Raw genomic sequence first — 19,391 nt, 5'->3', positions numbered from 1 at the left:
CCATGGCCGCGAGCCTCTTCCGCACCGCGCCAGCCCAGACCTGTCCGCCGGCACCGAGAGCCGCACAGCCGTACTCGAGGGGCAGGCTGCAGGCCCTTGGCCTCCCCACAAAGAGGGGGGCACCGGGCCCTGAGATGCCGCGCGCTGAGGTGGCCGCCATCTCAGCAAGAAGAAAATACAATGACGAATAAGGAGCGCTGCGCAGGGGGGCATTCAATGATGTCCTCTTGTCTGAGAGCAGGAATGCTTGCACTAGTGGTGTGAGCATCTTGAGGCGCATACTAACAGACAAGAAGTGAAAACTATGCGATGAATTAACAGAGTTCCCCTTAAAAGAAAGTCAAACAATCATTGAAAAAAAAGGAAGTAGAGACTAAAGGCACACTGACAACCAGCAGCCACAGCAGAGGTCCTCTCCCTCGCTCTTGGCAAGTCAACCATAGAGGAACTTTACTCAAATCAGCACCAAGCGACGCGTGCCGTCATACCTGCATCTGCTTGTGCCGGCTAGTCCACTTTAGGCGAGAGGAGCTGAGCTGTGGCAGCAGAGGGGGAGGAAAGCGTTCCAACAAGAGAGCGTGAGATGTCCAGCGCATCACAGCCCAAAACACGAAGTGCACAAGTCGAAAGAGAACAAAAAGAGGTGGTCGTCTCTCTAAAGGAATATCTGACAAGCGGCGATAGCGACGAGGAAAACGGCGGAATGGGGGGAGGGGGAAAACAAAGAAATGATCTCGGCACTGAAGGGTAATTCGGGAGGATGGATCGGGAAAGAGAAGAGCGAAAGAGAGCAGACGAGGGTGAAGAGAACGACGATGTAGCGTGGGGCTCAAAAGACAGAAAGAACAAACGACCCACACAAGAGAGCGAAAGACAGTCGAAGATACGGGTCGTAGTGTAGGTACACACATACACACACACACGCCTGCCACTCCCTGAGCATCGTGGCGACTCCTGGCCTCGTCCACCCTCTGCTCAGCTCCAGCTATCTTCACTTCTTCAGACTGTACATGATGATAGAGCACAGTACAAGAAACGCACCCACCAGGAACGTCGCGTTCAGCGCCGTGTGAAACAGAAACACCGACGCCATGCCGTTCAGCACAATCGCGAACGCAGTCGAGAACGACTTCACGATGTTGTCGCAGTAGCGCATGACCAGTGCCACGAGAATCCCGCCAACCGCCTGCACAGCCACCAGGGTCCACACCAAGCTGGTGAAGCCGTCGAAGAAGGTGCTTATGAACTCAGCAAGCCCGCCCACCGCCACCTCCGGTCGCCAGATCTCGCACAGGAACACAACGAGGAAGTACACGACGGAGAAGAACGCGAGATGGATGTTGCGTGCTGACAAGTGGAACTGGTTGCAGCGCTTCTTCACCACAAACTCCATGAACACACCGGAGAGCGCGCTCAAGAAGGCGCCAGCCAGCACAGCTAATGTGCCCTCTATTGACCATGTGCTAGAGACCTTCTCGGCCGCCGCAGTCTTTCCCATCTCTGATTGTACAGCTTCGTCGGCTTTACCGATTGTCGTCTCCGTTCGCGTGCTCTGCGCACTCACCTGTGCCAGTGTGATACCGAACATCAGCAGCACCAGTGCCACCCACCGAATGGGAGAGAGACGGAAGTCCAGCACGACTCCCATCATGGCTGCCAGGAACATAATGCGCACCTGGTACAGCACCTGAAACACAGTCGGGTCCAACAGCTCGATGGCGTAGATGAGCAGCAGGCCCTGGATGGCGTAGATGATGGCGGGGGCAACCATGAGCAGCGCCTCCTTGTACTTGTGGTCCAGCCCAATGGCATGGCGCATGCGGCTCACAAATACAGCAGCGAACCGCTTGCGGGTTACGAGGACCCGCAGCGACACTACAGCAACAACACACTCGGCGTCTATGTCCTCCGCAGCGTCGCCGAGGGCGGGAGAGAGGCGACACTTCTCATCCACGACGCCATTGGGAGACGCAGCGTTTTTTAAAGCGCTGCCCCGCCCCGCCTCCTTGACCCGCAACAGCGTCGCTGGCGTGGTGTCTGCTTCGGCGATCGCACTCTCCTGCTGCATTGCCCGCACTTCATCCACGATGCACCACAGAAGAGATAAAATGAGCTTCACAACCTCCGTCGTGGTCAGAAAGTGTGAGGCCTTGAAGATAACCACCTGCGCCTCCCCCCCCTCCGGCTCTGCGCCGCCGGCGGCGAGTGTGTGGTGCTTGTCCGCCTGCTGCGCGTACTTCATCAAGATTAGATACCCCGCATTCTGCACCGCGAGCAGTACGAGGGCCATGGCATTGAAGTTGGGCATGTAGCGCCGCGCCCGCATTGACCAAGGAAAGCTCCTCATGCTGATGTTGTGGTGGTGGGCTGTACTAGCAGGGGAAGAGAGAGTCACAAAGTGTTGTTTTTCAGAGATTCTACAGCGCAAACGGAGGGGGAGGGGGCAGAGGGCAGCCGGAGGAAGAGTGAGCAAGGAGAGGGTGGGGGGGAAGAGGCTACTTCCAGAGGGCGGAGGCATTCATCACATCTGCCCGACTTTGGGGATGCCGTTTTACGCGGGGTGTCCTTGACGATCCGCCGGTCGCTTGGCTTACCGGGCCTCGACCCTTTCTGGGGAGGCAAACTCCCCAAGTGGCAGCCTCAAGGCCCGCCTCGCGGTGGGAGGCCGGGAGGGGTGTGCTGTGCGGGGTACGCACGGAGGCAAAGAGCACGCGAGTGCAACACAATCCTCGCGCCCTTGGGGGCAGGAGAGTCTTTTCGGATGGGGTCCGCACCCCCACGATCGCCTCAGCAAACAGGCGCGCACAGCCACCGCACCCCCACGCCGCTGGACCACCGTCCCACACGGCGAGCGAGCAGTCGCCCATCGAATCCGGCCATGAGTCCAAGCAGTCCGCCAGCCTCAGCTCAGGGGGCCGGTGAGGCGCCGCAGTCTGCCCGCGGGTCTCGCCTGGCATGCCGAGCACAGCGCCGGGTCGGACGCCCTCACAGCAGAAAAACAGGCGGGGTGGGGATACCACAATGCCGGCGGTGCAGTAGTGGCCAGCACGCCATCTGTACCGCACCGCATCGCTGCCAGACACCGACCACTGCAGGAGTCCCAAGTGCGGACAGGCGCGCGGGCGGAGCTGGGCGAAGGTGGTCTCCTGCCGTCTCGCAAGCTCAACATCTTCGTGCTTCGGGTGTGCGACGGTCGCCACCAAGGAGCTCTTGCCGCGGCGCCGCTACGGGGGACGCCGGCCTGGCGCCTGGCACCGGTGACAGGGTCCGTGGCCCATGCAGTGGGCGCCAGCTCCTCGGACACTGCTGATTTTGCACGCATGCCCGCCTCGGCCTTGTGCTTCCATTCGCCACGACCAAAGACAAGCGGAAACGCGAGGCGCACGCGGCGGGACAGTTACCGCCAGTGCTTGTGCCTCAGCACGTCGCAGCATGCCGTTCTCCAGCGCTGCTCGGTCCGTGTCGAGTGCCATGAGGAGGGAGGGCGACTCCGTAGCCACAGCCACGCGTGTTCTTGTGTGTCTCAGCTGGTCAAGTTGTCTCCGCAGCGGGACAAGTTCCGGCTACCCCGCTTCACACTCAGCGCGCGAGCTGCAAGCAAGGGGGGCCGCAGCCTTTCTGGCGCTGTGCACGTGTGTGCATGCGTAGCATGAAGCAACGCAGCCGCTCCTCACTTGGCGGTCGTTTGCACCGCACCATCTGTTCACAGCTACTGAGGGGGCCTCGCGAGGCGGGAAAGTCTGCACGCGGCCCGTCAGGGCGTGAGGTGCTGATGCCCACGCGGCCGGTGCGCATGAGGGAGGTGTGCGCGTGCAGTGCCCAGAAGGCGTGTACGTCAGCATTACGTTGAGAAGCAGCACCAGGAAAACAAGGAAAATGCAGAGGAGGGCAGTTGCCGTTTGGGGGGGGGTGAGGGGGGAGCGTAGGCGTCACGCTACGAGGGACGGCAGTAGCTGAGTAAATTGCAAAGAAGAAAGGGAAGAGAGGACAATGGAGGTGGTGCACAGGGAAGTGGGGGTGGCGACTGTGGCAAAGGGAGAGAGGTACCGGGAGGTGATGGTGGAGGCGAGAACCCGAGTGCTGCCCGCATGGCTACGATGATCACGCTGATGGGAGTGCATGCAAATGAACAGAGCGCTTCCCCTGAGCTTGCTCGTGGTAAGAGAAGGAAGCAGCTCGCTAGAGAGGAAGGCGCATTGTATGCCTCAGATGTTCGGGGTGGCGTGTCTATCAGTGAGGAACAGGAAAAGGAGGAGAGAGTCCATCTTAGCTCTGACCGTTTTCTTAGTCGCGTCTGTGCGTACGTGTCAGTGCCGGTTTCGACCTGCTTCTCGTTTGGACGTGGGGGCAAATCTCTCTGTGTGTATTTGGGGGGGGGGCGGTCATGTGCCGGACGACATTGATCAAGAGCCCTACAAGGGTTCCTCCAGTACCCTTTTTCTCTCGCGACGGAGCGCCGCCTCGCAGCACACGCGTATGCGCTGCGGGAGTGGCGTTCGAGTCGCTGCGTACGTGGCGAGCACGAGCCGGTAGACGGAGAGTGGCACCGAGAACGTTGGCGCGCCATCACTTAATGAGAGTGGTAACGCTTTGCTGGAATGAGCTCTCCTCGAGGAGAAGGGGGATATCTTTGTCCGAACAGGCCATCTGCGTGTTATGTGATCGGCCAGCAGCAGAGTCGTCTCGATAGTGTCGCTCTGTGTTTCCGGGCTGTCCACCAGGGCACGAAACGCGGCCTCATGAAGGGGACCGGAGAGGCATGGAAGACTCCTCAGGACCTCGTCATCGCCGTTGCCGAGCTCAGCCTTGTTCCTCAGCAGTCTATCGTGCATTTCTAGCGCACACTGATAGAGTGTGGGCAAACACATTAGAAACACCTTCACGTCCACCCTGCCAAGCGAAGGTGTGGTCGTTGTGGACGCTGCAGTCTGCATAGTAACGCGCCATGCATCGCTCAAGCAGTCCACATAAGCGGCGGCGGCACACCGCAGTCGACGGATTCTCGCCCGCTCGCCGCACTGCCCCTCATTGACACCATCGTTCTGAGGCTTTTCAAGGAATTCAACGTACACTGCGAGGGCCTGAAGGGCATCGTTCAGCTCTGCCGTGCTAAACATCGCGGTGATTGTTGCGGCGGACGACTCCATCCTGTTCCACCTAGAAAGGAGGTAGTGAAGCGCAGCGGCAGAGACGATGGTGTCGCTGTCATGCTTCCATTGGTGTGGCAGTGCATTGGCGTCGCCGTCCGCTGCGGAAGAGCGGTCAGAGATCACCACCTCGTCGCTATTTGCCACCAGCTGTGTGGTGGGAGATGACACAGCCTGAGCACTCTGCAAAGCTCTGCAGGCAAGTCGATCACTCCAAGAGAAAGTATTGGGGCTGGAAAGGTGGGAGAGGCAGCGCCAACGCAGAAGCCGAACCGCCGCCTCATGCTCCGTGTCAGTAAAATTCACCTCCGTCGCCTCGACCAAGAGCACTGCAGCGGGAACCGCAGAAGTGGGGTCCAGCAAGCCTGCGGGCCGGCTCACTGTAGCCCGTCCCATTTGGGGGGACGCTACACCCACATTCCACCGCCATTCTCGCACTGCGCTGCTGTTGGCTTCGGCGATCCACTGAAGTCGTCGCAACTGCGCTGAGGTAGGGCCCATCATAATGGCATATGTGCGGCGCAGCTCCTCACCGCAGGGGGAGCAATATGGCGCTGCTGTCGCGTCAGCGATAGTGCACTGTCCATCAAGCACGGCCAACAATGCTTGTGCAGCGTGCTGCTCCTGCGCAGTCCGCACCACGTCGTCCCACGTCATCAGGCATTCCTGGCCAAGCGATGAAGCGTCATTCAGTTTGTTCTTCTCCATCTCTGCCCACTCACGGAGAACCGTCACCAACTGTGAGGAGTGCAGCGGACCTGGGAGTGCCACCAACCACTCGCACACCCGCTGGACGCTTGCGAGCGAGAGGGGAGTCGCCATCATCTCACGATAGACCATCCACTCGCGCGCCGCACGCACCGCATCTTCTGCGTGTTGGCACATGGCGCTGCTGAGTAGCCACCAAGTGCGCTGTGGCATGGACGGCCATATTGGCGCACTGGGCGGCGCAGTGCGAGAAGGATCTCGTTGAATGTGCTCGCTGCTGCATCTACCCGTTGCCGCGGTGTTGCGAGCTTCACCTTGCAGCCCAAGCAACGCGATCATGGCTCCCTCGGCGCGCAAGTGGGTCAACAACTGCCGCAGCGCTGCGAGAATGCGGCGCTGTTGCGAGACGCCTATGATCGCTGGAGACGTTGCCGCAGCGCCGCTCGAGGCAGGAGGTACGATGATGTCGTCGGTTGATGTACCCCTCCAGCGGTGCAGAGACCGTAGGAGGCGCACACAGAGAACCTCGGCGAGGCACAGGGCGTGCAGCGGTAGATGTGCAGCGGTCTCGATGGTATCCTCGCATACCTTCGTAATTCTTCTCTCAACAATGGACGCGTGGGTTTCTCTTCGAGCTCTCTCCATGTGTAACGCGCTCAACGCCAGAGGTGCATCGTTGGGCAATAGCTGCTCCGCCTCACTGACGTTAAGCGGCTCCCACCGGAGAAAAGCATACGCGCGCAGTGTAGCGGCTGCGCCGTTCGCCACACGTTGCGCCGCGGCGTCTCCGCTGCACAGCCGCGCTGTCTCGACTCCCCGTGGTGCCACGTACTCTGTTGCCCTCCACGGCGGCACTGAGGAGTATTTCTGTGCGAGGCTTCGCTCCTGCACCGTTGCAAGGAGGAGACGGTCCGCCGACGGCACCGCCCACCCGTCTGTGTCTTTGAATGCCCAGTGGAGCCGCTGAAAGACCTCCGTACCATTAGGCGAAGCAGTGGCACGCTTCCCGCCAATCCTGTAGAGGGGCACCATGGCTTCGACTCGAAGGGCCAGCCGCCGCCACGACTCGACATACACTGGTGAAGCGCCAGCGGTTAATCCGCCGCCTGCCAGCTCGGTGTTCCTGCGTAGTCGATGAACGACGGCGGCGTGCACGGCAGGGCCCATGTCCTTGGGTGCCAGCAGAAGTGCCCAGGCGAGTAGCTGGGTTACTCTTTCCTCAGTGATGGCCTCAGCAGCACCGACTTGGGCTGGAGCGCCGCTGAACAAGCAACGATGCACGAGATGGCATAGCGCTGCCTGCCGCACCTTTGCCATGAGCCCAGGAGGGAAGAGATGACAGACGTACTGACGCTGCTGCCCACCGTCCACGGCATCTGCGTAGCACCGCCGCATCGAAGAAGCGAGGCGTGAGGCGCGATTACCCCTGTCGTCGCTCAGTGCGGTGGAGGAGTCGTTATAGATTCGCATGTACACGCCACACAGCAGCGCCTCAAGGGAGTCGACATTTTGCCGTCTGCGCAGATTGCGACGTGTTGCGTAGCACAAGAAGGTGAAGGTGTTCCACACATCCTCCTGCTGCGCCGCCGTGAGCGCCTGCGCATGACTGTTTTGGGCCGAAGGTGCGACGGTGAGCAGGGAAGGGCAACTCAGTAAGAGATGGCTGAGGTGAGCCATATGTTTTCCACTCAGCTCCACCGTTCGCCGGGCCAGTCTGTCGACCAAGTGCAGGATCAGCTTGCAGTGGAAAGGTGCAGTACTGTCAGCAAACGCGTCACCACCGTCGTGGATGCCGATCACCCCTTCCAAAAGGACTAGAAGCGCATCGGTGTGTGCGTGAAACAGCAGCTCGCTGACGTGTTCAGCGAAGCAACTATCCCCATCATCCTTGCCCTGATCGCCTTGACGTCCTCGCACACCCTCCTCGCGGCGACGGCGGTTTAACATGCATTCCTCCCACATACTGTGGATATCTCGGAGCACTTGAGCACAGGCATCTACGTATCCGGGCGCGCTCGCCCTATAGCGCTCATGGACCACGTTGTGCCACCGTGGACGCTGGAGAAGAGCTGGCAGTACGATAGTCTGAGGACGCACGACAAGCTGCGGAGGGCACTGTAACGGTGGTCCTGGTGCCACTGAAGTCGTCATCTGCAGTGGCTTTACCAACATCGACGAGGACGCAGCCGCCTTCATCGAGACAGGGAGGCGCGGCGGCAGCGTTCGCGCCGGCGGAGTCGTTGACGTGTGCCGCGTCCGCACCGAGGCTGGAACCTCCGAGAACGATCGAGTACTCTGCAGGCTCGACTGCAGTTGTTTCAGGTCTTCCTGTGCGAGAGACAGCTCACTCTCTGATTCAAAGGAGGTGCAGTTGTTCAGGGCGTCCGAGGACGACGCCGCGGAAAGGGCCATCGTTGTCAGGGTGTGGCATGGCGACGACGTGTGTACGTTTCCATAGGTGCTCGACCCACTAAGGACGACAGAGGAGAGGAAGAGGGGAGTGCAAGGCGAGAGGGGAGAGGAGGTGATGTGGAGAGTCACCAACCTTCTCATGAAAGCGTTCAGGGGGTCAAGGCAGAAGAAGGGGGTGGACGAGTGCGTGCTTAGACGCCGATAAGGGGCAGGTGGGCAGCAAAGCAAGAGCAGGTCGAGAGGTACAGGGGCTTGAAGCTACACGCACACCCACTTGCTTGAGGGAAGCGAGAAGAGTACAGATGGGCAGGGAATAAGACAGCCAAAGGAAGGGGAGACAGTGAGGGAGAGGGTTGGGGTGTCTGTGCCTGGAAGGGTGGAGGCAGAGTCGTTCAGTGAGTTGCTTCGTTGCCGCTCCATGGAGGTCCCACGCGCCAAGGAGAAGGCTAAAGAGACAGAGGCAGCACCTTCGCCGCCGCATCCCCCTCCCCCACCTTCCTGACGCAGATGAGGATCTGTACTCTTGGACTTGAAGCGCCGCTTCTCAAGCGTAGGACGAGGGCCAGTCGTGTACGTGAGAGCGGAGGAGAGCACGAGAGGGCATGGAGTAAGTGGAGTGTCGTGGTGGAAGGCGCACCTAGGCCCCATCCCCTCCCACCGCGCCGCCATTCAAATGCGCTACGGTCCTCTTGTCGTGCCTGCGCGTACCGCTGCCATCGTTTAGTGCGCCCACGGAGGAGCAACGGAAAAGGGAAAACGGTGGTGCTAAAAGAGAAGAGTCCCCTGCGCTGGCGCATGTGAGCGCGGCACGCACACATGTACAACGAACACCGTCAGCAAAGTAAGAAGCGCAGCCCACGTAGCTCACACGCGCCAGCGCCACAACAACACCCCCCCCCCACACACACAAACCCACACACGCAAACGAATTCGCCTCGTCGAGGTGGAGTGATTGGGGTAGGGAGGGGGAAGGACGAGGTAAGTAGGTTGAGAGAGAGAGAGAGACCACAAGTGAGACGGCGCCCTCGCCCTCCCCCCCGCTACCACCAATGGAGACACACAAAAACACGCAACACCGCGCCTACAAACACGTTGGCACTACTTTATTTGGAGACCTTCGCCTGCACCTCCGCCACGATCTTCTCCAGCTTGCCGCGCTCCGCCAGGGACTTCAGCAGCGTCACGATCATCGCATTGTAGTCGTGACGGCGACGCGCGTTTGCCTCCTTGTCTTTCTTGCGCAGTAAGAGCATCTCAGCCAGCTCTTCGTCCAGCGCCGTCGTGGGCTTTTCTTCCGCTCTGAGAGCCGCAATGTTCCTTTCCAACACCGTAACGGGGTCAGCGACAATCGTCATGAGCGAGAAGGAGATGCCCTGTCCGGCGCCCGTCGTATCCTTCGCCGCAATGTCGTCGATGCGCCGCTGCACTACCTCAACGAGTGCCTCTCGGTAGTTCGCGTCGGTCGCCTCCCGGCACTGCAGCGGGCCCTCCTGCAGCCCATCCAGCTCCCAGATGTGTCCGTGGCGGTACACAAAGGAGACAAAGTGATAGACGTCCGCGTTCTTCTGCGACGGCTCATCTTTCTCAAACGCCGAGCGTGGCGCGAAGGAGTTATGGGCCTCGCGCAGCTCGTCGAAGCTGTCCAGGAGCGAGCCGCGCATCTCAGGGTCGAGATCTTGGCAGAAGCTCAGGTAGTTCTGCACTTTCGGCCCCAGATCCACCTGATCCGAGTAGTTGCACAGCGTGTTCATGATGGCAAGCGTGGCACAGGCGTTGTGGATCACTTGCTTGGCAAAGAACACCGGCGCGTCCTTCACGACGGTGCCCAGCAGCGACGCCTGCTCCGATGACTGCCACTTGAACAACAACACAAGACTGTATACGTCCTCGTACTGCTCTAGAATCGAGGGGTCGAGCATAATGAGGTCCTCCACAGAGACCCCCTTCACGCCGACGGTTTGAACGATCTCCCTGAACACTGCCGGGTCGCTCTCGATCAAACACCAGCGGCTCTCATCGCTGGGCATCTTTTTGTGCGTTTCTTTTCCTCCACCGAGTGTGTACTGCGTCCCTCACCCGCCTGCGTGCGAGGCGCACGTAGTATGGCCAGGGGAAGGAGAGAGTGAGCCAACCGTCGTTACGTAATTCACGTCTGTATCCGCGTAGAGAACCAGTGAGACTGACAAGAGCGCTTCGATACACAGGGGGCAGAAACAACAGAGGGAGCGAGCAATAAGGGAAAGAAAGGTGGTGGTGGTGGTGGTGGGGGGGAACCCTTCGCGCGCGTGTTCTTTCATTTGTGAGCATTGGTGTCGTTAGGGAGTCGACAATGGTAGCGTTGCAGAGGGGTGGTAAGGGGCCAAGATGGGACACGAGGAGAGGCGGGAGCGGTGGCAGCGAGGAATGGGGTACTCATTGGGTGCGGGCTGCAGAGACCGCCTACCTGCGTTGAGTCGTCCATGATGAAGAGAGCAGATAAAGAGGTGATGCAGTAGCGCACTTATCTTTCAGTTAGGATAAGTATGTTTCTCGCGTGTGTGGCTGTGTGTGTATGTGTGTGTGAGCTGCGCCAGAAAGTAGAGCGGACGCGAAGCACACACACACACACACCCGCAGGTGCAGGATCATGGGTGATTCTAAGCGCGAATGAGTGAGACCGTGTCAGACGACCGGTGAGCCAAGAAACTCTAATGTGTGTAAAGAAACGAACAAACAGGCAGCACACACATATGCGCTCACACAAACTACAGGTCGTAATTGGAGAACGAGGAGTGTGCGGGGGGAAGAAAGGGTCAAGAAACGGCGTGGGTGGGTGGGTGGGTGGTACCCCTCAGCTTTTACACCCCTGTGCGCACTCCCCCCCTTCCCTTCCGGAGTATCTCGCCTCCCCCTCCCCCCAAAAAAAGTGGTCCACAAGCAACACGCACACCTACGGCGAAAAATGCAAGTGAAGTGAAGCTCTTATCAACGTACGAGCAGTGTTTGCACAAACTGTAGAAGCTCTTCCAGCACACGGGCAGCTGCGGGGGTGTCGAGGCGAAGCGCGTAGCCTTCCGCTTCCCCCGCACCGCTCTTCTCATAGTTCTGCTGATAATGTGCCGAAAGGGTCATGGTGGGAAGCGTCAGTGTTTTGCGGAACGGCTTCGCTATGGCTGACAAGATGGAGAGATAACCGGGGCAGCCAAGGAATACCTCCAGTGGATACTCCTTTTCACGGCAGCGCAGTACCTGCGGAAACTGTCTTGCATTCAGCGCGGCGCGCGTCACAAGGCCGATGGTAGACACGTGGGCCATGAGGTCTGGCAGGTACATCGTCTGCGGTGCAAGCGTTGACGGCCAGGCGACGATTAGGTGCGTGCGAGGGTCTGCCGTGACAGCCTGCAGGAGCGGCCCGAGGTCACCAGCTGGCCGTGCCACACGATGCGGGTAGCAGCGCGCTAGGTGCTCTAACCCGTCCAGAACGTAAACCAGGCCGGAGAACTTCAGCGAGGAGACGAGCTCGGCGGGAATGGCGTAGAAGATGAGGTCAATCGCGGCGGACCGAAGCTCGAGTACATCGGGTGTGCGACACGCTGCCTGGAGAATCGGATACATCTGCTCGGCGAGTCTTGTCCAGCTTGCAAGCACATCGACGCCCACAAACATGGCGGCCTGTTTAAACGTGGTGAAGTTCGGTGGTGCTGGAGGCTGCACGTTTGGCTTAATGACCAAGTCCCACAGCTGCGCCAACAGCAGTCCTGCCTCCCGTAGCGCCGGCCGCAGCGCCACAACAGCATCGATCACAGTGCGTACAATGAGCTGGTAGAGTGCACTAAGGTCAAGTAGAAGCCGCGGCGGCTGCAGCGCGGCCGCCGTTTCCGACCCCAAAAGCCAGTGAAAGTCAAGGACGAGTAGCACCGAATTGTTGAACGGGTAGTTTGGCTGAAACTGCAACGTGCGCAGGTAGTGGCGGAGTAGAAAGGAGGCGGTGGTGGAGACGCCACTGCGGGGTGGCCCGCTCACAAGCACCCGACATGGCGCACTGCTGGTTGCCGCGCTCTTCGGGGCGAGTGAGTTGAAGAGGTGCGAGAACGCTTCGCCAGCGACAAGATCGGTGGGAGCGGTGCTGTGCAGTCGTTGATAGGCGGCCCATTTGCGTAGAAGAAGACACTCTAGGCTGCTGGAGATCGACGTGGGTGAGAGGGGCTGATGCTGGGGCGGCAGGACGGAGAGATTACTAGCGAGAGAGCACGTCTTTTCAAAGGCCGGGCGCAGCGGCAGGGGGTATGCTTTGTGTGCCACGAATACCACACCGCGCGGTGTCCTTGCCGCACTCGTCGAAGAGGTGGCTGCATATTGCCCATATGGCAAGTCCGTCTGTGCACATGCTGCTGAGCCGCCGAGGCCGTCAGTCCCACAGTATGCGGTGGACGTCCTTGCCGGAACCGGTGCAGTTCGGGGTGGTACTGAGGTGAAGAGGCGCGCTTCTGCGGTGCTCCCTGCGGCAGAGGACGCGACGCCGAGGCTGTTCAGCATTGACGGCGGCTGCGATGACGTCGGCCTTCCACCAGAGGACCCACGTCCCCTCATCGCCGTGTTCAGTGTGATGCTGAAGAGGCGTTCTCTTTCCTCGGTTGGTGAAGGTTGACGCACGGCTGGGCCGGGTGGCCACGTGGCATCTACACTGCCCTGCTCCACTGCTACACCCCCAGAGGGGAAAGTGGCGGCAGAGGCTGCGTGGCTGCTTGTCGGCGCGTTCCTAGCGGGGTAATAGGCGGTGTCGCCATTGGCTCTGCCACCAGCGCCACTGCGCATGCTGTACCTGTCGTCGACTGGCTGCTTAATCGGAGGTGAAGCGGTGGGTGACCCCTCTCGCCCCCAGCCAGCCTCGGGGCCCGGTTGCGTTGCCGGCCTGTCTGGTGTGATGTCGACTACAGAGCCTGCTGCCGCTTGTGGCCCCACCGTGAAATTTGCTGGGCGACGCACAAGGAAACCCGGCCCCACGCTCAGCACAATTGTACGCGCTTCGATGCACTCCTTCACGCGCCAAAGTGGCTTGCCCGTAACAGAGTAGAGAAATCGATACCCTCGACCGGTGGTGTCCTCGCCTGGCCGCAGGGGTATACGGTCCGTTAGGTACTGGCAGAGCTCCGCCAAGGTGTCGACGTTGGCGGGAATGGAGGTGTGGTACGGCCGCTCCATCCCGACATCACTGTTGAGATAAATCGACAGTGGCACCATGGCGAGGGCAGCAGCAGCGGGTATGGCCTACGGAGAGGAAGGGAGGAGGTCGTGGAAAGTGGGAGAGGGGAGGGAGAGGCAAAAAAGAAAGACAAATGGCGGCACAGGGTCGAGAGGGGAGAGGGATGTGCGTGTTTACTTGACCCGCGCAACGATGAGTTGTCACCGATCCGCCCCACTTTACGTAGGGGAAGCGGAAGACGTGTCCATGAAGCTCTTCGATAGCAATCATGCATCAGGTCGAGGGAAGAGGCTTTAGGGGGGGGGGCGGTGCAGTAGGGAGGAGCAGCGTGGATCGAAGTCCAACACTCACGACGGATGGGGCACGGGGCCACACACGCGTGCAGAGAGGCGCTTACAAAAGAGGCGAGACAAACACACACGAGAGGAGGAGGGAGGGGAGAGGGGAGGAGTTATGCACTTGTCTGCCTCCTCTCCACCCCACCCCCCCACCCATCCACCCCCTAGCTGCCCCTTTTGTGGGGCTTTTAGGCTTCCGGCCGCAAAGCGCATGGTGGCGCGGAGGCGTCGTCTGCCTGTGGGCCCGCACCTCTGTCCTTTCATTTCGCCTGTTCGTTTGGGGAGCCGTCAAGCGCAGGCGCTCTTCCCTCGTCTCTCCCGAAGAACGGAAAGGACAAGGGGCGCCTGCACGGTCGGTAACCCCTCTTGTACAGGCGTAGTAGTGCGCATTGTGCGTGGGAAAAGGGGGAGGGGTGCGGGGCGGAGTGAAGTGACGTGAGGAACAGTGGCGCGACGTCATGTGTCTCTGTGGGTAGGAGGGGAGACAAGGAGAGAGGCTGACAGCAGGGTGAGCGAGCTACACAACAATGCCCACCCACCCACAAAGAGAGAGACACCGAGCACGATTGAGTCGGTAGGGCAGGGGAAGGGGGTTTGGAATTGAGCTCAGGAAGGAGAGAAAATCCGAAAAGGAAGTACGGAGGAAACGAGCGCAATGACGCAGCTGGCCACACACAACAGCAATGATGCGGCTGCTGCTTAAGGAGACGCTGACGGGAGACAAAGCTCAACAGAAAGAGAAAAGGGAGATGCAGACAAAACATCTTTGAGAAAGTGCGCAAAAGGGAAAGTAAGAGCGCGTGCGAACACGACGGGGCAGCGGTACGGAGGATTTGCTACAGCACCACAGGAGATTGAAAGACATAAGGAGGACCCAGAGAGCCAACAAACCAAGGTGTTGATGCACTCACTCCGGAGCGCAGGGAGACTCACTCACCTGCCACGCAGAATGCGAAACGCTCCCAGCTAGATACACACTTATGCACATACACGCCTATACACGCGCACAGAGAAGGCGAAGTGAGTTTCCAAAGACAACGAGGGCAAACAGGAAGTGAGCAAGAAACGCACCACACACAGCGCAAGGGAGACCCCTCCTAAAGCTGAAAAAGAAGCACGAGAGAGAGAAGCGGTGTAGGAGGGCCGAGCGAGGGAGCCCTGACAAACAGCAAGTCAAGTAAGGAAGCGAGGGCGTGACTGAGCAAGAGAGGAGCACGTCGCGTACAACAGTTGCAGTCGCGAGAACGCCATGTCGCCAAAGACACTTACACAAGCTAAAAGGAGGCGGGAACAAAATTCGAGGGAGGAGGCAAAGAGTTTGTAAGGGAGAACGCACGCACGGTTGTGTGTGTGTGTGTGTCAAGAGATTGTAGATGCCCAGAGGGAAGCGAATGCCCCAAGGGAAAGCACACACCATACAGCACCTACCCCCATCACGGACATACCCGCGCACACACGCAATACAAAGCACAACGTAACGAGAGAGAGAGGAGATTGAAGTAGTACTCCAGTCGCCCCGCCCAACTCACACATATCGGTGCAGACGCACGGGGACGGTATAAAGACATGTGCGACTAGCCGCCCGAAACACAGACGCACCTACACTACGCGAGGCACAATGAAAGAGCAGATGCTAACGCTCGAGCGATGAAGTGGCACAGCGCAGAACAAGAGACCCATTGGAGCGGTGGTGGTGGTGGTGGGGGGGGGGAAACAGGTCGGTGTGTGGCTGAGTGGCATACGCCTGCGCGTCGGCGTGCCATTGCAGGTGTGCCCCCCAAAGGAGACAAGTCACCGACGAGTGCAGAATAAGGCCGAAATAAATAAAAGGCAGAGAAAACGGCACCGCAGTCCTACGCGACGTTGCCCACAGCGAGGACAACGCGAGAAAACCTTTAGCGCCTGACTGTTTGACATCCAGCGTGCCCATGCCGAGCCACAAAACAGCAGGTCAGGCGCCCCCCTCTCCCCGAGCGCCCCCCGGCGCTGTCAGGGACCTCATTCCCCGTGGTGCCAAGCAGCCGTAGTCACGCGTTACAGGAATGCGCCGACCGAGCAATCTGAGCACAGTCTCTGCTTCAAACTCTACACGCCCACCGCCACCGGGTGCATTCCGCGAGGCGGCCCAGGCCCCTCCACACCACACCAGTAGGCAGCGAGGGCTGCGTGAGGTGTGCTCGTGTCGCGCTGAAGCTCCGCCCATCGTACGGGCGCTGCAAGCGTCTGCAGCGTTGCACCGAAGCAACAGCATCCACATCCCGAGCAGCAACGTCAGCAGTGACATATCGCTCTGACTGCCCTCCACCGTAGGTGTCTGACCCAATCGCCAGCAGAAGGGGTTCAGCGTTGGCAGGAAAAAGGGGGCTGCACGACCTCCTCCCCATGAAGAGAGAGAGAGACAGACAGAGTGGGGGCACCGCACCCTGAGGCACCATGCGCTGAAGTCTCCCGCATCATGACGGAAAGCAAAACGTCTGTGAAAAGAGACGTACATACGTGCAGAAGGGGTACTCACCCCATTGGCCATAATAAGCGGAGAGAAGCGGCGTGTGTGTGGGTGTGGTCATGGTGGTGGTCGTCACCCTATGGCATCCGAGTGCGAATGAGAGGCCTGAAACAGCCCGTAGGAAAGGGTGAGAGGGGGACCGGGGGGTGGACGCAGAGGGACAAGTAATGTCAGAGGAGAGAAGCGGCAGAGCGCAAATGCAATTGACAGATTGCGGTGCTTCGGGTGGGGGGGGGGGGCGTGCCGACAGAGATGGCGGATGGGGGAGGGGGAGTGTCGACCCCTACACACAGAGAGACATCTGACGCGAAAGGTGACATAAAAGGGGGGCCAACAGCCAAAGGCCAAGCGACGGGAGGGAGAGGGGGGCCCCGGCGTACTCTTCGGGCTGCAAAAGAGAGGCCGCCTATACACAGGCAGAGAGAGAGGAGGAGGGAGGGGATGGTGACATACCCATGACGTTGACCTATAACACCGACACGTACCTTAACTCACAGACGTAGACGCACGGAGCGGCAGAGGCAGGTGACACGACTATTTCCCTCACCACCATGACAGTCTCCCCGTGCTTTTTGTATGTGTGCGCACATGCAAAGGGCGCTAATGAATAAGTGAAAGTTCCTCACTCATCCACTCTTGAAAGCCTTTTTCAACTTCGCCAACGGAAGCGGCTCCTTTGGGTTGAAGGTGGTCCGATGCATGCTATAGCGGTGCAGCCACTTACCACTATTGACGTCCCCGACATAGCGACCGTGTCGCTGGAGCAGCTGCAACGCCAGCGAAGAGGCTAGTGACGCCTCTGTTGTGGGGTAGACCAAGTGCAGTAGCACCAACTTGCAGATGGCATCGTTGACGGACCACATCTCGTTCACAGGGTAGAAGGGGACCAGCAGCTCCCAGAGAATAAGAAGACTCTTAAGAAACTCGCCGCCACCACCACTATCGCTGTTTCGACACACGACTTCGTTTACTGCCACCACGCCAGCCAAGTCCTTTGCCGCGCCGACCTTTATACGTGCGGCGGCACAGCGAGGAAGGTAGTAGGTCTGCAGGCCGCAGGCACTAAAGAGGTGCTTCATCTCCTCCACCAGGAACTGCGAGATACGCGGCTCGTTCAGACCTGCACTAACGCGATCCACCATTGCCGTTAGCGCCACAGCGAAGAAATAAAAAAGGGCGCGGTAGATCCAGTGCTCGGGGTGCAGACGCAGATTCTCCGTACTCTCGAGCTGCTTCTGCATCCACTCAGCGAGCTCTTTGGAGGTGTAGTAAGATGTGCTGCTAGCAAAGGTGTGCATGAGCTCATTCTGGAGGAGGTCACGCTGCGCTGGTGACCACACCATCTCCGCGCTACACGCACAGCATGCCTCCTTTGCCTTCAGCAGCGGGTCAGAGGCGGGGTTGAACCCCATGAGGGCGGAGTGCGAGAAGGCACCGCAAGCCGAACACTCAATGAACTCCGAGATGGCTGTGGACTGGCTATCTCGCTGGCAACGGTCGCACTGGCACCAGAAGAGCCACGAGCGGAGCAGCTCACGGCGCTTCCCTACACCAAGCAGGAAGTGTGCGTCGCTGAGATACTTCACGTTCATGAGCTCGCCGGGCTGGATGAGGTCGACGGCAATCATTTTGACCGTCTCCTCCACGCTGCTGTACTTCATGGCGATGTTGGCATGGCAGCTGTGGTTCGCCAGGGCGCAGGTGCGAAAAAACCCGGAGTGGAAACAGTTGAAGCGGCACATAAGGGCAGTGCTGAGCAACTCACAGAAGTCATTCTCGGCAACGTCGGGGAAGCGGGTGCGCAGGTAGCTGCTGATGGTATCGCGGGTGTCGACGTCGATGTCGTCATTGTTGCGCGGCCATGCACCGGCGAAGTCCTTCTTGAAGTCGCGCCACCGCTGACTCCCTGCCGCCTGCTCCGGGCGCAGGCGCTCCGCGAAGTACCCCACGATTGACTCTGTGCTGTGGTCAGGTTGCGTGCTCATCCCGCTCTCCTCCAAGTTGATCCTGGTGTACTTGTGCTCTATAAAGATCACGTCCTTCGGCTGAAACTGACGACGACTAATCATCGCCACACCGCCCGCGTACTCGACGAGCTCGATGTCTGGTGAGAGGCGCAGCAATCCCAATTCGTCACACAGCGGGTCTTCAATGGCAGCGAGAGTGGACGCGGCTTCTGCCGCCTTCATGCGCTTCTGCTCCCGCTCCGCGCGCAGGAGTGGCCGTAGGTACCGCAGTGAATGCACAAGAGCGTCAAACGGGAAGCCGCCGCGGCGACGAGCCTCTATGAAACGCATCCACGGCTTCCAAGCATGCGGGTCGAGTCTGGTCGCAGCTGCAGCTGCCTGCCAACTCTCGCTAAAATTGCCCAAGCACAAGTAGGCATTCGACATGTTCGAGTAGAGCAGCACGTGCAATGCCCGCATTTCCTCACATGTCCTCAACGTTGTGGCCGATGATCCCACTGGCTTCAGCTGCTGTTGCATCTGACCTGCCTCGGCTTCGATGAGGAGAATGCCTCTCTTGTAGGTCTCAATCGCGTCCCTGGCGTTGCCGGACACAAACTGCGCATTACCCGTATTCTTGAGCTCGGTCAGTGCAGCCTCCATTTTGTGCCGTTACTCGGTTGAGGGGAAGCGCGAGCTTGGCGCGGTGAAGCGGCAGCCACCAGCACCGCCAGACACCAAGGCGGGGCAGCAAAGCGCAAGCAGAGAGAGGCGCACACACAACCGCCCGTTATCGCCTTGCTCTCCCCCCTCTTGGAGTACTTCTGTTTGTATGCTTGTCTTCGCCTTGACGTGACTGCTCACGGGCCCCTATGCGTTGTTGATATTCTCTCCCCCTTGCCCCTTCCTCCTCCTTCTCCCCTCTCGCTGCGTATGTGTGTGTGTAGGGGGGGGTACCGCTGTGTGGACGTTGTGTCTGTACGCTTCTCTCCTGCGTGTATGAAGAGGGGGGAGGCAAATAAGCCCACTCCTCCTGTGCTCACTCAGCAAGGGGAAGCGAGAGATCGAACAGAGCGATGATACGAGCAGAATAAAGGACACATCCACACACATTCACACCGATGCACACAGACTCACTCGACCACACTCGCT

The 19,391-nt window shown here is 59.5% G+C and overlaps 5 protein-coding genes across 5 annotated transcripts, besides 3 other annotated features; all 5 read right to left on the bottom strand.

Annotated features, from left to right (window-relative positions):
- Position 1: 1 nt before the first annotated feature.
- Positions 2-161: a repeat region.
- An 830-nt stretch (positions 162-991) lies between these two features.
- Positions 992-2,347, bottom strand: LPMP_240420 (CMP-sialic acid transporter, putative; the record flags this gene model as incomplete). Its single annotated transcript, XM_010701081.1, has 1 exon — positions 992-2,347. The coding sequence occupies one exon, from the start codon at positions 2,345-2,347 to the stop codon at positions 992-994; it is 1,356 nt and encodes a 451-aa protein (XP_010699383.1).
- A 591-nt stretch (positions 2,348-2,938) lies between these two features.
- Positions 2,939-3,842: a repeat region.
- Positions 3,843-4,412: 570 nt separating this feature from the next.
- LPMP_240410 (hypothetical protein) lies at positions 4,413-8,408 on the bottom strand (the record flags this gene model as incomplete). The annotated part of the gene is made up of 1 exon (XM_010701080.1): positions 4,413-8,408. One exon carries the CDS (start codon positions 8,406-8,408, stop codon positions 4,413-4,415), a length of 3,996 nt encoding a protein of 1,331 aa, XP_010699382.1.
- Positions 8,409-9,370: 962 nt separating this feature from the next.
- LPMP_240400 (ubiquitin carboxyl-terminal hydrolase, putative) lies at positions 9,371-10,294 on the bottom strand (the record flags this gene model as incomplete). The annotated part of the gene is made up of 1 exon (XM_010701079.1): positions 9,371-10,294. One exon carries the CDS (start codon positions 10,292-10,294, stop codon positions 9,371-9,373), a length of 924 nt encoding a protein of 307 aa, XP_010699381.1.
- Positions 10,295-11,231: 937 nt separating this feature from the next.
- Positions 11,232-13,487, bottom strand: LPMP_240390 (hypothetical protein; the record flags this gene model as incomplete). Its single annotated transcript, XM_010701078.1, has 1 exon — positions 11,232-13,487. The coding sequence occupies one exon, from the start codon at positions 13,485-13,487 to the stop codon at positions 11,232-11,234; it is 2,256 nt and encodes a 751-aa protein (XP_010699380.1).
- A 2,216-nt stretch (positions 13,488-15,703) lies between these two features.
- Positions 15,704-16,244: a repeat region.
- Positions 16,245-16,919: 675 nt separating this feature from the next.
- Positions 16,920-18,902, bottom strand: LPMP_240380 (hypothetical protein; the record flags this gene model as incomplete). Its single annotated transcript, XM_010701077.1, has 1 exon — positions 16,920-18,902. The coding sequence occupies one exon, from the start codon at positions 18,900-18,902 to the stop codon at positions 16,920-16,922; it is 1,983 nt and encodes a 660-aa protein (XP_010699379.1).
- Positions 18,903-19,391: the final 489 nt, after the last annotated feature.

Source organism: Leishmania panamensis (assembly GCF_000755165.1).
Source record: "Leishmania panamensis strain MHOM/PA/94/PSC-1 chromosome 24 sequence".
NCBI lineage: Eukaryota > Euglenozoa > Kinetoplastea > Trypanosomatida > Trypanosomatidae > Leishmania > Leishmania panamensis.
This window is presented reverse-complemented; position numbering and strand designations above follow the sequence as displayed.